Source organism: Chanodichthys erythropterus, chromosome 8, assembly GCF_024489055.1.
Source record: "Chanodichthys erythropterus isolate Z2021 chromosome 8, ASM2448905v1, whole genome shotgun sequence".
Taxonomy (NCBI): Eukaryota; Metazoa; Chordata; class Actinopteri; order Cypriniformes; family Xenocyprididae; genus Chanodichthys; species Chanodichthys erythropterus.
The window spans coordinates 33,882,829-33,898,409 of NC_090228.1; the positions used below are offsets into that span (position 1 = coordinate 33,882,829).

General features: G+C 44.0%; 1 protein-coding gene across 1 annotated transcript; it reads left to right on the forward strand.

Annotated features, from left to right (window-relative positions):
- Positions 1 to 45: 45 nt before the first annotated feature.
- Positions 46 to 6,803, forward strand: LOC137024784 (uncharacterized). The gene is made up of 6 exons (XM_067392662.1): positions 46 to 3,539; positions 3,647 to 3,815; positions 4,477 to 4,694; positions 4,990 to 5,262; positions 5,365 to 5,471; positions 5,895 to 6,803. The coding sequence occupies exons 1-6, from the start codon at positions 46 to 48 to the stop codon at positions 6,104 to 6,106; spliced, it is 4,473 nt and encodes a 1,490-aa protein (XP_067248763.1). The 3' UTR covers positions 6,107 to 6,803.
- Positions 6,804 to 15,581: the final 8,778 nt, after the last annotated feature.

The window sequence follows — 15,581 nt, forward strand, 5'->3', positions numbered from 1 at the left end:
AATGTTGAAATTCTACTGCTGGAAGGAGGACTGGCATGCGAAATCATGTCTGAGAAATCACTAATTGATGCTACTGTGAGCACAATAAAGTCATATATCATGTACTCAGATAACCCTCAAACAGTCGAAAAATCCAACAACTTCACTGTCATCCCTGTTTTTTTGAAAAGCTACATTGAGAATCAGTTACCAGTTTTTGTTGAGAATGCACTAAGGGCTGTTGAGATGTCACAGGACCGCGAATACATGATTTACACCTCACCGGCCGCTGAAAGAGAAGTTGCTGGCATTCATGACAGAGAAAAGTATAATGCAATAATTCCAGTAGACTTCAAAGCAAGCGGTGTGCTGGAGAAAAACAAGAAATGGGGAAATGGTCTGCAACAGTTTTTGGAGTTCAAGCACCAACTTGCGATTTCACCGATATCCAATGTGACAAATTACATGTCAAATTTCCATTATTTTAAAAGGTATCTCAGTGGGAGTGGTATTTTTGGTGTTTCTGGTACATTAGGAGGTAAGGCAGATCGGGATTTTCTGGCAAGACATTATAAAGCACAGAGCTACACTGTACCTGCATATCGCCATAAAAGGGTGGTGGAGCTTCCAGTCATCCAGGTCAAAGGTGGGAATGACCAATGGATCCAGACTATTTGTGAAACTTCATGGAAAGTAGCAGAGAGAGGACAAGTTGTCTTGGTCATTTGTGAAGATGTTAAAACAGCAGATGAACTAAAAGAGAAAATACAAGGCGATGGCAGATTCAAGGCAGAAAAGATTACTCAGTACACAATCAGTGAGAAACACAACATTGAAAGAGAGAAATTCTGTGCAGGCAGAATCATCATTGCTACAAATCTTGGAGGACGAGGGACAGACATAAAGGTTGATGAAAGTGTAAATAAGTGTGGTGGTCTTTTTGTTCTTCTTACTCACTTTCCTCAAAACCGAAGAGTCGAGAAACAAATATTTGGTCGTACATCTCGAAAAGGCAATCCTGGGATGGTCCAAATGGTTGTGAACTGTGATCATCTTGCACCAGCTTACCAAGACCAGTCAGTGGAAATCATGCGCCAGCTAAGAGAGGACTATGAAATTAAACGAATCCACGACATGGAAAGTGATGAGCTGGTTGAAATAAACCTAAAGGAAAATCTGTTCTCCACATTTTGTAAATTGCTGAAGGACTTTGATGGGAATTACACAGAGCAAGAAAAACTGGACCCCATGCAAATGCATCTTAAAAATATTCCAGATTGCTTTAAACATCATCAGCCTAAGTTTGATTATCAGCCTGCCATCAATGCTTTGAAAGAATCTTGGGCCTTGTGGTTGATCCTTCACGAGGATCACATCAATAGACATGATGACTTAGGAGAACTTGAATCAGATCTTATCAGCACAATAAACGAAACAAGTGGAAAGCTGCTGCAAGGAGAATGCGATAATTTCTACGATCACATCAAACAGGCAATTGTAAGAACTGATCTACACTGCCGTGACAAATCCAACAATGCCTTTGGAGCTGAATACTATTGGCAAAAAGTTGTTAACTCTGACCCACAGTACAAGGCTGTGGCACTCTATAACCAGGCGTACATCACCATCAACCTTAGTAAGGGTAACTATAAAGCAGACGCTATGAAACTGCTGGAAGATGCAAAGAAATCAATTGACGTCTATGTCTCAGAAGTCTCAAACACAATGGTCTCATGTAACTTATCAGTCACTGGTAACAAAGATCAGAGCACAGACAAAAACAACAACTTTCAGAGTCAAATGGAGGCCAGAATGAACATCTTTAAGTCTTGGATGACATACATTGATAAAGCATTGAATAAACTTAAAGAGCTGGAGGAAAGCAACAGTGATGCCATTACAGAGGACTGTTCAGTCTACATGCTGTCTGAACAAAAGAACTTCATCATCACTAATGAGATGAGAGCATTATACGACTATGGCCTCGGTGTTGTTTTTGAGGTGAAAAACAAGCCCAAGTTTTGCTTTGATGCTTTGATATGTTTCTTTCTCGGGGTGGTACAGGTTCTCGCTGGGGTTCTTGTTTGTGCGCTGTCACTTGGAACAGCCAGCCAGTTTGGACTGACCCTGATTTCAGAAGGAGTGTCTGACATGATCAATGGAGTAGAGGGGATGATAAACGGCACATTTAGTTGGGTGAAATGGGCAATATCTAAGAGTATCAGCATTGGGCTTGCTTTGCTAACGGCTGGCTTTAGCGTTATCAAGAAAGCAGTTACCACAGTGTTTAAAGTAACAAAAAGTCTTCTCAATGGTACAAAGTCTTTCTCTTCTGTTGCGAATGAATTCATCAAATCAGGAAAGACAATGTTTACTTCAATCAAAGGAAGTGCTCAGTCTGGTTTATCATCACTCAGTAAAGAATCTTTTAAGTCTGCAATGAAAAACATGACATCTTCAACAGTGGTCAAACAGAACTTAAAAGCAGCATCTATGTATGCAGTTAAAGAAATCGGGAAAAAGTCTGTGCTCACTGCCATGAACTACGCAATCGATGCAGCACTCCAGGAAATCTTTAAGAAGATTTTACAAAGCATTTTTCAGAATGCTGTTACTTCATCAGTGAAGCAAAGCAGTGACCTGGATCAGAATCTAGCTCAATTCATCAGCTCAGGCATTCCAAAAGCTGCCTTAGAAAAAGAGAATTTCAAGATTGACCAGAATTATGAGAGCCAAATAAAAAAATCAATTGATATGTTCTGCAAAGAGATAACTCCTCACCTCATACTAGACTGTACCAAAGAACTGGATGTTATCAGCAAACTCTCTGATGTGTCTGATGCAGCAACAGAGATTATGAACAAAGAGAGTCAGTCAGGTGTGCTTGAAATGGCAAAGCTGGTTCTGAAAGTAGCTGAGTATGAAACTAAATTCTGTCAAATACTGGGTGCCATACCAACAAAAGAGAAAATGCAAAATAAATTTATTCCTGAATTACTGGAGAGCATCAGTGAGCATGAAAAAGAAAGGACAAAGTATGACCAAGATGGACGACACAGTTTACAGGATGTACAACGCCTTAAAGGAGAACTTCTGCAGATTATCACACAGAAAGTTTCTGAGCAATTCATCAGTTCCTGTTCTGAACACATAACTTCTTTCATGACTGGCACATTTAAGAAAGAGTTGAACAGTGCTACAGGAAAAGCAGTAGATAAAGTCATGCGCAGACATAAAACTCAGCAATTCTTCGATGATCAGAGAGGAAAACACAACAAGAAATCTGCGAGTCACAAGGAAGTGGAACAACTTTCAGATGAGGACAAAACAAAACTAATGCAGTATACAGAAAATATGAGCAAAACTGATCAGCCTGTTACAGCGCTCGATGTGTACGTGCTCACAAAAAGTAACCTGCTCGATGGAAAAGGGATTCAACTCACAGTCGTTGATGAAAATGGAAAACAGCTCACTGAGGAACGTTACCCAGGAACCACCAAATCAGCAGGAGATATAAAACTGAGAGTAACCAAATCTGCAAAAGCCCCACATACATCACAGTAAGACTAATCATTAAAGCATTATCCTGCTCATGCATAGAAATTCTTTTCAGTGTTAATAATGAACTTTGTGTACTGAATGTAATTACTTTTAATTTTAAAAACAGAGTTGATGCACAGCTATACAGTGGCCATTTTGATATTGTCCAGGATGATGGCAAGATAATCAGCGTTAACTCAGATCATCAGAATGCTCTTTATCATGCTGTAGCACAAGCAACTGGCAGCAAGATGGAGGAGGAAGCATTGATACTACGCAAGAAAGTGAAAAATGAGGTGAGTACACTTACTTTATGACTATGATTTCTTCATGGGATGATGTGTGTCAAGTCACCTGTATTTACAGTACATAGCGCTTTTTACAATGCAGATTGTGTTGAAGCAGCTTTACAGTGATAACTGGTATATCATTTTGGCTGCACAGCAGCTCTTAAAGAGTAGTTTCAATGCAGGCAGATCAAAGCACTGTTGAATATTAAATGTCAAGTCAAATGTCAAGTGTCCCCAACTAAGCAAGCCAAAGGCGACAGCGACAAGGAACCCAAACTCCAACAGGTGACATCAGGTGGCAAACAGGTGTTAAAATGGAGAAAAAAATCTTGGGAGAAACCAGGCTTAGTCAGGGGGCCAGTTCTCCTCTGGTGAACAGTGCTTTGTTACTATTCAGGTAGCTATCATAAGTCAGATGGGATTGCAACATTCAAAGTATTTATTCCAGTTCCATCCAGTGTGCACATCCTGAGTGCAAAAGCCAGACTTTAGTTCAAGATATGCTCAGACTGACTGATGTCCTGAAATCACTTGCTGTTTCTCAGACGGACTAACTGAACGACTAACTTATAGATCACTTTATTTATATCAGAGGGAAATTCAGTTCATTCAATGATGAGAGATGATCAGGATTGTGTTTAATCTCACACTCTTAATTTCTCATTAGATCCAGATAAACCTTGAATCGTACACACCCCTGCTTATTCTCCAGAGAGGATACGACTTCTGTCTCAAAAACCCCAGGAAATACAGCATAACTGGAGGAAGTAGAAAGGAGACAGATATTGCACTGCAGAAATACTTGCAGAGTGTTAAGTTCATCGGAAGTGATGAACGTATCCTCATCAAAGTGTACCATCTTGGATTTGTTGGTGAATATAACAGGTAAAGTTTTCTGTTATTTATTCAGAACAAAACAGCAGTGTGTATAGAGATCCACAAAGGAAAGAAAGAGAATTTACCTGATACACCAAATAATTAATATAATTTAAGCACTGAAATATAGTACACCTAATCAGGAGTGTTATGTGTCCATTTATTTGATTCCATAAAGCGAAAGAAACTAGAGGAAGATCTCTAGTTTCAAGTTTAGTTAGAGGAAGTACTCACCTGAGCTCTAAATTGGCTAGTTAAAATAAGCAGATTTCATGCTAATTTCATTCTCATTCTCTCTGGACAGAGTTCAAAGTGCTTTGAGGTGCAGTGAGAACAACAAAGGAACGCTCAACACAAGCCATATTCCACCGAAGGACTCCATCAGACTGGCTCAGATGGTCATAGAAAACTCAAACTCAGTGAGCGAGATTAAAAATAAAAACCCAGAGCTTTATAAACTGATCAGCAGCATAAAGACTGACAATAATGGATTGAGCCTGATTGCCATGGAGGTTCTGGGACAAGATCACAAACAAGCTTTAACTACAGGCCCAAGCAGCCGCTCACAGATGGCCAGGTAACGTTTACGGACACGTTCAAGACAATTCAACAGAATTCCAATGAACACTACAGGAATTTAGAGTAGTATTAAACATTAAACATTTCTGTTATTTTACAGGAAACTTCTAGCAGATGCCATGGTTAATGGAGACATGGAGCTTCTGCTGAAACGCTGCATGATTCTGAACCACCCTCTTACCTCACAAAAGCTCAGAGAAGCTCTAGGTAAGAAACTCTGAGGTGTTAATCTCGCAAACCACATGTATAATCTACCCTCCAACACATACTGTGAGTTATCAGGGTGTTTATAGTAGGTATGATAATGCAGTTTATTTGATGTAATCTTTGACCAATTAGATTTGAGAGATTAAAGAGTTTTATTGCCATTTGAGCCATATACAACTGTACAGAGGAAATAACAGTCCCTAATTCAAAGCTTTGGTACAACAAAAATAAGTCACAGACAGCAGTGAATACACTCAACAACATTTAGCACAAAAATGAGAAGACAAAGTGGCAGTAAACACAACAATAAATACAGCACAAGATATTAAATGCACAGCATACCACAACTGAGAGTTGTCAATCTCTAAGAGTAAAAAACAGTCGTGTTTCTGCACTTAATAACATTCTTTTGTTTAATTCCAGGTGAAAGCATTTCATCTCAGTGTCACGTTTTGTCCGATGAAGGCATCCGAGGCTACTACAAAGCAGGATACCGAAACCTGGTGTCGGAGTACAGCCGCATGGGAATCCTGGATCAGAAGCAGCGTGAGCGTCTGGATGAGTGGGTGAATCGGGACCTGCATGAGGACAACAACACTGTCGAATACGGCCAACTTCTGCAGGGATTAAAGTGAAAATGAACACTTTTTCTCTTCAGCACCTCATTATGAAGAGGATAGTGGTGGTGATGAAGATGATGGCTACAGAAAGTAGGAAATGATTGATCTCTTCCACTGAAACTGCATTTACTGCAAAAAAAAAAAAAAAAATCAAAGATGACGTTCTATTGGTAGATTATTTTGGTAATTTTAAGCATTTATTTCTAGGATGGCGTGATAGAATAAGAGCAAAAACTGTAAAAAATGTCTAGAAACATTGTTCTATTGAAAAAAAAATGTTTTATTGTAGTTACTTTAGTTTGCATGGTAATAATGTTCTAGTGTGTGTGTTTGAGGTTTAAACATGTAGTGGTTCCAAATATGACATGGTTGTTCCAAACATAAGAATCATGTTGAGTTTGAGTAAATTTCAAATATATATAACAGTAATAAAATCAATGCAATGTTCAAAAAGCAATGTTCAGCTTCTCTTCAGTAGACTGATGTACACATTACTGCTCTGTAATGTAGATCAGGAACATGCTTCTCTCTGATTAAATGTAACAAAAAATCATTTACTTGAAACTGTGTGCTGAATTTATAATTACATAATTCTTCATAATCAGTGAAATGAAGGGAGTTTTTAATAATCTACATTTTGCACATGTAATACATTTTGTTACTAATCTGAATGGATTTATACTTGCAACTGATTTCATCTTCTGAAAATTTTGCCAATAAAATGTGATTATTTTATGTTATGTTTGTGCCTATTTTATTCTTATATAAGCAACTGTGAAAGTAGGAAAGAGATAAATGACTAAACACATGGTGGACTCGATTCAATATAAGTCTTTGCTACTGATAAAGAGTCTTTGTCACCATCTAATACTGAAATAATGTAACTGACTCAAGCCGAAATCACAATCTCTCAATATCAACCAAATATGGTATATTATTTATATAAAATATTTATTCAGCATTAGTATTTCAATGATCAGTAATAATGTTGGGAATATATCAGAACATATTATAAACCACATTCTACCAATGTATAATCTACCAATACCAAACAGTAAGACACTAAACAGTTACAACTCTATTATTTCATGTCATCAAAAACGCTAAATGCTTATGTACACTGTGGCTAGTTTTATGTGCTTTTTATTGTTTTGTTCAGTCATAACAATATTAACTTTACAAAAAAAAAACAAAAAAAAAACGCAGTAACATTTATAGATAAGGGTTTTATATTATAGTTTTTTTTTTAAACAATGATTAAATTCAGTCATCCGAACAGTCAAAAATTCAAAAAAGCAGAATGTATTTGCTCTTAGCAGCTTAATAGTTTTGCCAGCTGAAATCCAGAAAGTCCTTAATGAAGGAGAATACATGAGGGTTTAGGCCAGAATTCTTCTTTGCACCATCTTCCCACTTCTTCTGCTGACTTGAAACTTTAAGGAGCACTTGCTGTTGTTGGGGTTTATACTCACAATGAACCTTTACACAAAAGAAAGAATTCATTAGATCATTTGATGTGTAAAACATTTTAAACATTAGTTGAGACAAATATTATAATTTTGTAATTTACTCACCCTCAAGAGTGGTGCATTTTCATAACACAAATTAATATTCTTCATTTTTATCCAGGCAACCAAAGTCTTTTAGAGTCAAGTGCATAAAGACATTTTAAAACTAAATTTGATAGTTTTAAGACACCTAATTGGTTTTCAAGCACATTGTAGATTCTGTTTACCATATTTGATGTGCTATGTATTTGGATGACCAATGTTTGTATTTGAATAAAAAGCTAAAATAAATCTTATGGATTACTTCTAGAATGTCTTTATGCAGTAAATGACAAGTTTAATTTTTGGATGAATGAAATGTATGGAGAGCTTAAAAAACCACACAGAAAATAAGTTCATTTTGTTGCATGTAATGGTGAATTGCAAAATAAATTAAACTGTCTGAATCTGAAGACGGTGTTATGTTTGTCTGTCTCCCCTCCACAGCTTACCACACCAACATTTGTAACATTTTTCAAAACTGAGGTGAGAACTAACCAGTGCTGAAACAGGGGGTTCCCTTTCGATACTTCACTCGTACTGCGTATGGGGAAAGGTCTCCCTTTTTCCCCGCTGCTGAAGCCTTTTTCAATAACGCAGTGTAACTGCACCGTCATTGGTTCACTCATAGACAAGTTGTTGAACCAATGGCGGCGCGGCATAGCTGCGCGGCCTATGGCGGCAAAGCGCGCGAATATTCCCGCCGAAATGGGCGGGGTATAGGGCTATATAAGCAGGCGTTTCGCCATAGGATTTCAGTGTTTTCTCCTTCAGCGATGACATCTACTTCTCTTCGCTGATCTCCGCCTGAAGCCGAAGAAGCTCGCCGCCTTCTGCTCTCGCCGCCGTCTGAAGAGGCTCCCGCAGCGGACTCGCCTGGACTCACCGGTGGAAGAAAGCGCCGGCGCCCTCGCGGACTGCAGCTTCTAGCGCCGTCGCCGAGCCGCCGCCTCCCGCTTCCGGCCGCTTCCTGTGTGTTCCCTGCCGCCATCCGGCGCGCCGCCTGAGAGCTTCATCCGCGGCTTAAACGCCGCTCTAAAAGAGCGAATTTCAGCGGTTTTCACCGCTCTAAGAGCTTCCGCGGCCCTCGCCGCTCTAAAAGAGCCACCCAATTGCCGTTTTCACGGCAGCGGCGTCTCACGATGCCCCGCCACTCATGTGGTACTTGCAGGGCCCCCCTGCACGACGACGATGGACACAGCGAGTGTGTCGCTTGCCTGGGCAAGCCCCACGCAGACGGCGCGCTCGCTGGAGACTCATGCCCGCACTGCGAGTGTATGAGTCTCGCTTCCCTGCGCTCGCGGGTCGCCTTCTTCACTGAGGGCGATCTCGCCGCTCGCACCCTCCCGTCTCCTTCCTCCCGCGAGCCGGTGAGGAAAAGACGGCGGGGTAGAGCGACTCAGCGCCAGGAGTTGAGCGAGCTCACGCCGGCCCAGCCCCCGCGTGCCTCGCCCTCTCCTCCCAGGGAACTCTCTCCCGTTCTGTTCTCTCGCCCTGAGCAGCGTCCCTCCGCAGAAGCGAGTGACCTCGTCTCATTCGGGGGAACAGACGACGAACAAGACGACTCCATGTCTCTTGCGGCTTCCGAAGCGGAAGGTTGGGCTGGCGAGCCGGAAGACCCCGCTCCACCGCCTCCCTTGGAACCCATCGAGCATGGCAAGGGCATGGATGCCGAGCTCTTCCGCATCCAGTCTAGGGCCGTTGAAGAGCTGGACCTCGAGTGGGCCCCTCCAGAGGAGCCGTCTCGCAGCCGCCTGGACGAATGGTTTCTGCCAGGCCGCCGCCAAGCACCTCGCCAGCGTTCAGCGCCCTTCTTTCCTGAGGTCCACGAAGAGCTGACGAAGTCGTGGCGCGCTCCTTACTCTGCCCGCCTCCACACTACGCACCGCTCCGCCCTCACCGCCGTCGACGGCGCCGGGGAGAAGGGATACGAGCGCTTGCCACCCCTAGATGAAGCGGTGGCTGCTCACCTCTGTCCTCCCGCGGCTGTGGGTTGGAAGACGAAGAGGGCCCTTCCTTCCAAGCCCTGTCGGACCACCTCTACTCTGGCTGGTCGGGCTTACACCTCGGCGGGCCAAGCTGCCTCTGCGCTCCACACCATGGCCATATTTCAAGTATTCCAGGCCAAACTCCTCCGCTCTCTGGATGAGTCTGGAATCGACGCGCCAGCCTTCAAAGATCTCCGCAGCGCCACGGATCTTGCCCTGCGAGCTACGAAGGCTGCGGCCCAGGCCATCGGTCGTTCCATGGCTAGCCTGGTCGTGTTGGAGCGCCACCTGTGGCTCAACCTAACGGAGATCAAAGACCTAGACAAGACGGCCTTCTTAGACGCCCGGGTCTCGCCTTCCGGTCTCTTCGGGCCTGCAGTGAATGGCTTCACTGAGCGCTTTACTGCCGCGCAGAAATCGTCTCAGGCTATGAGGCATTTCTTGCCTAAGCGCTCCAGCTCCGCTTCTGCGTCTAGCCGCCCCAGGACTGCGCCGGCTCAGCAGAACAATCCAGCCCCACCTGCAAAACAGGCAGCGCCGCCCCAGGAGCATCGCCAGCGCTCGCGCCCTGCGAAGCGCCCTCCCTTCCCGAGGCGCCAGGGACCCCGGCCCAGGATTGTGCTGGACCCGGTGCCTCCGAAGTCGTCCTGATTCGTCGGACAGGAAGAGGATGGGGGACCGTCCCGTTACGACCGGACCACCCCAAAAGCTCCCACGAGTAATTTCCCCTCCGCCTCGTTTATTTCCGGGCGTGGGAAACATACTCCAAGTGACAGCTGGGCCCACACCTGTTGCGCCCACTCCAAACAGCGTTTTCACGGCGAACAAATTTTTACCTCATCACAAAAAGAGCAAATTTCCTCTTCCACCCCTCGTGGTGTACGACCCTCTCAACGGCGGTCTGTCACCCAACATTATTCAACCCAATCGGGCCTGTCTTCTAGCCCTGAAACCTTGGATGGATCCAGTATGGTTCCAGCGCGGAGTCCCTTTACGGGCGGACTCACAGAGGACGGTGCTCTCAACAGACGCCTCCAACTTGGGCTGGGGCACTGTGTGCGAGGGCAGACCGGCCTTCGGCTCGTGGAGCCACGAGAAAAGCCATCTACACATCAACTGTCTAGAGATGCTAGCAGTGATGAAAGCCCTTCAGTTCTTTCAGGCTTACTTGACGGGACGTCATGTTCTAGTTCGGTCAGACAGTATGACGGTGGTGTCATACCTAAACCACCAAGGCGGTCTTTCGTCCAGCCGCTTATGCGCTCTGGCGAAACGTCTGCTGGAATGGGCTCTTCCGAGGCTTCAGTCGCTCAGAGCGACTCATGTTCCTGGCAGGAACAATCCGGGTGCGGACATGTTGTCACGGAGCAACATCCCCTCCGATGAGTGGATGCTCCACCCCCAAGTGGTCCTCACGATCTGGGAGCTCTTCGGGAAGGCAGAAGTAGACCTCTTCGCCTCAGAAGACAACTCTCATTGCCCAACATTTTTCTCGAAGGAAGTAGATGCTCTGGCCCACACATGGCCCAGCACGCTCCTTTATGCTTTCCCTCCGATCGCACTGATCCCCCAGGTCATCAGGCGTATCAGAGAAGACCAGCACAGAGTCCTTCTGGTGGCCCCGCTCTGGAGGAACCAGGTTTGGTCCTCAGAGCTATTCAGGCTCTCTCTGAGAGCCCCGTGGCCGATTCCCCTGAGACGGGACCTCCTCTCTCAGGCAAACAGAACAATCTGGCACCCACAGCCGCAGCTCTGGGCTCTGCACCTCTGGTCCCTCGATGGGAGCCGACTAGCCTCCCCGAGGACGTCCTAAATACCATTTCTCAAGCTAGAGCCCCGTCTACGAGGCGCCTCTATGACCAGAAGTGGTCAGTCTTTGTCGATTGGTGTTCAACACGCAACATAGACCCTGTGGAGAGTGACGTATCTTCCATACTGTCTTTCCTCCAAGAACGCTTGGAAATGGGGCGCTCCCCTTCCACGCTTAAGGTTTACGTAGCAGCCATTGCAGCGTTCCACGCTCCTGTTGCTGGCCAATCGGTGGGACGAAACGGGCTTGTGATCCGTTTTTTGAGAGGTGCTAGGCGTTTGAATCCTCCTCGCCCTCTCACTATTCCCTCCTGGGACCTCTCGTTGGTCCTCAGGGCCTTGAAAGGAGCCCCATTTGAACCAATGGGTTCCGCCGACCTCAGGCCCCTAACGCTAAAAACCGCTCTGCTACTAGCACTAGCATCGGTAAAGCGTGTTGGCGATTTGCAGGCCCTCTCCGTGAACCCTGCATGCCTCGAATTCGGGCCTGGTGACTCTAAGGTCGTTCTGAAACCTAGGCATGGCTACGTCCCTAAAGTGCTCTCAACTCCGTTTAGAGCTCAGGTCGTCTCGCTCTCTGCTCTTCCTCCCTCGGCGGACGAACCAGAGCTGCAGCTACTCTGCCCAGTCAGGGCATTGAGGACCTACATAGACCGATCACAGTCTTTCAGACAGTCGGATCAGCTTTTTGTTTGTTTTGGCGGCCGCACCAAAGGGTCTCCGGTCTCGAAACAACGCATTTCCCGTTGGATAGTGGATGCTATTAACCTGTGCTACTCCTCACTGGGCACTAATTGCCCCATAGGAGTCAGGGCCCACTCCACTAGAGGAATGGCTTCCTCGTGGGCTTGGTCCAACGGAGTTTCCATCCAAGACATCTGTGAGGCGGCCGGCTGGTCTTCGCCGTCCACCTTTGTCAGGTTCTATCACCTCGATGTCCCGACCTTACAAGCTCGGGTCCTGTCGGTGTGATTAGCGGCCTTCAACAAGTCCCGCTTCACGCCACCATAGGAAGTATCTTCCTTCAGTGTAACCATGGGTTCGGTTAGGCTTTGCCTCCGCTTGTCCTTTTGGCCCCCCTCTGGGTTGGCCAAATGCAAGCTATATCGTTCCCAGCCGTGGCACGGCGTGGTTGAATTCGTTCCCCATACGCAGTACGAGTGAAGTATCGAAAGGGAACGTACTCGGTTACTAACGTAACCTCGGTTCCCTGAGATACGGAACGAGTACTGCGTCACTTGCCGTGCCACGAGGCTGCGGCTCAGGGTCGTTGCTTCAGTCGATTGAGACTGAAATCCTATGGCGAAACGCCTGCTTATATAGCCCTATACCCCGTCCATTTCGGCGGGAATATTCGCGCGCTTTGTCGCCATAGGCCGCGCAGCTATGCCGCGCCGCCATTGGTTCAACAACTTGTCTATGAGTGAACCAATGACGGTGCAGTTACACTGCGTTATTGAAAAAGGCTTCAGCAGCGGGGAAAAAGGGAGACCTTTCCCCATACGCAGTACTCGTTCCGTATCTCAGGGAACCGAGGTTACGTTAGTAACAGAGTACGTTTCATGAGCCTTTAAAGAGTTTTTTTTTTTTTCTTCCATTCTCAAAAACTTAAAGGATTAGTTCACTTTCAAATTAAAATTTCCTGATAATTTACTCACCCCCATGTCATCCAAGATGTTCATGTCCTTCTTTCTTCAGTTGAAAAGAAATGAAGGTTTTTGATGAAAACATTCCAGGATTTTAGGACCAGCATAGATCAGCTCAAACCAGCATACCAGTTCCAAAACTTACCATACCAGCATATGCTGGGTTTTTTTCAGCAGGGAGAGACGCAACAATGTTTGCATACGAACACTGCAGGTGTTACGCTAACGATAAATGCATGCTGTACATTCATATGGGTTAACAAGTTACCTAAAAACGATTATACACAGATTAAAACAACAAAACAATTGACTTCAAAGTAAACCCACAAAAGCTTGGTTTGTCGGCTCACAGTTCACATGAACACTCACCTGCTTCCAAACGTGGTCACCCCAAGACAGAGACCCGTTTATGCTTATATTTCAATGGTCAAATGTTCTAAAAAAAGGAAAGAAAAGAAATATTTTAGGTTCCGCCACAAATCTCTCTAGCTGAGCTCTCGTCTACACCATAATGTGTGAGGTAACTGTGCGTCATTAAGTGACGCCCTTTTTAAAATTACTAAATTAAAACAAAAATATCAAATATGTTAAGAAAATGCAGGAATACTTGCACACACCTTGCAGCTGCCAGGTTCTTGCATCTGTGTCTTGGTTTTCTTCTTTCTCCAAGCGGGAAATCAATACCTTTTTCGGTGATTGGTCAGGTTTCGCACTCATTTTTTGTAATGTATTTCGATTTACAGTATATTAAAAATCTGTATTGTAATGGTGGATATTTCCCACAATGCAACTTTAAAATACAGTAACATACTGTATAAATGTCCTACAGTAAAATACAGTTCATATTACAGTTAAATACTGTTATTTACAGAAATTGCTAACAGTGTATGTTATCACAGAGAAATAATCATTTAATTTGGGGTGAGCTGTTGGCTGTATGCGCTTTGATTATTTAGTATGCACTCCGAGCTCAGTAGTACATGCTGCTCCATCTTTAAAAGCACTGGGAGTTTCAGTCACTTACATCATGCATTTGAAAAATCTACATGCGACAAACATCTTGCCAAACTTGTAATGCTAAGTGTTTATAAACCCGTTGTCTAACAAAAGACAACATTTAGTAAAATGTGTTTATTCCAAACTCAATTCATATTATCAGCTGTTGTGTTTGAAATAACTTCCATTTGGGATCTAAAGCAGTTACTTAACATAGAAAGGCAGTCAACATATTGATTATAACATGTCGATTATCATTGCGTTATATATATATACTTTATTATTATGAAAATACCCAAAAGTCTTGAAGAACTAAAATGCACAAAATATTGCAGCAGTTGTGTGTTTATTGTCTTCGTGTTTAATTAAAATGGCGTCCCCTTCTCAAAGTGCCCTTCAAGGGTGCAAAAATGCTGTTTGGAATTTGCCCAATATTTACTTTTGTGAGGCATATTAAAAGTTTCTGCAGGAGGGCGCCCTCTAGCTTCCAATATGAATGAAATTGATGCGTGTTTAGCACTCAGTAATGCTCACTCTATCCTTGACATGTTTATTGATTTCTTGAACACAACGGCCAGTCAGAGGTTAGAATTAAGAACTTATAATTAAGTTAACTCAACCACAGAACTTTGTGAGATTTTGATGAACTGAGTTCCTTCAAAGAGGGCAACAAAAATAGCGGGTGTGAATCTGAGGTTTTAAAATGACATGAATCAACGTAACAAAACAAAAGTACTATTCAATAGAATAAATTAGACACCGACTGCAACTGCTCAATATTTGAAACAATAGAAAAGCAAATGTTTAGGTGTGGTATCGTTCATTGTACATGCCAAAAGAAAAGAAAAAGGCATAAAGGCAAATTATAGACAATAAAGATGCAAACAACAAATGGCCACAAATAACTTGTGATGAATAGCCAGAGTGGAGAGTTCTGAGAGTGTCACCTGATGAGTATAATAGAGGCCACATTTAAAAGGTCAAGTCATTTGTAAACTGTTCATAATTCGGGTCTCTCTGGTGAAAATCTTCTCACACTGAAGGCACAGAAAAGGCTTTTCTCCAGTATAAAGCCTCATTTAATCTTAAAAGATTAGTTCAATTAAACCAAGTTACTACCAAAGCAGAGTCCCTGATTGGTTAACGCACCGCGAATTTTCACCAAAGTTCAGATTTTTCAACTCGGGCGTCAGACACTCAATTTGTGCATCAGGCGCGTGAACGCTCAATTCGCGCCACACCATTCGCGTGTCAACGGCTGATTCGCGCCGCAGGACGTCTAGACGCGCATTTACATTGACTTAACATGTAAATCAGACGCCACAGGCGCGTTCGGTGTGAACGCAGCATTCCACACAGCTCCAGTGCGTTAATAAAGGCCCTCTGAAGTGAAGCAATGTGTTTGTGTCCTTCAGCAAGAACCAGTGAGGTTCATTCTCGTGTTACGCAGCACGTTCTAGTTTCAGCAAGAACCAATGAGGTTCATTCTCGTGTTACGCAGCAC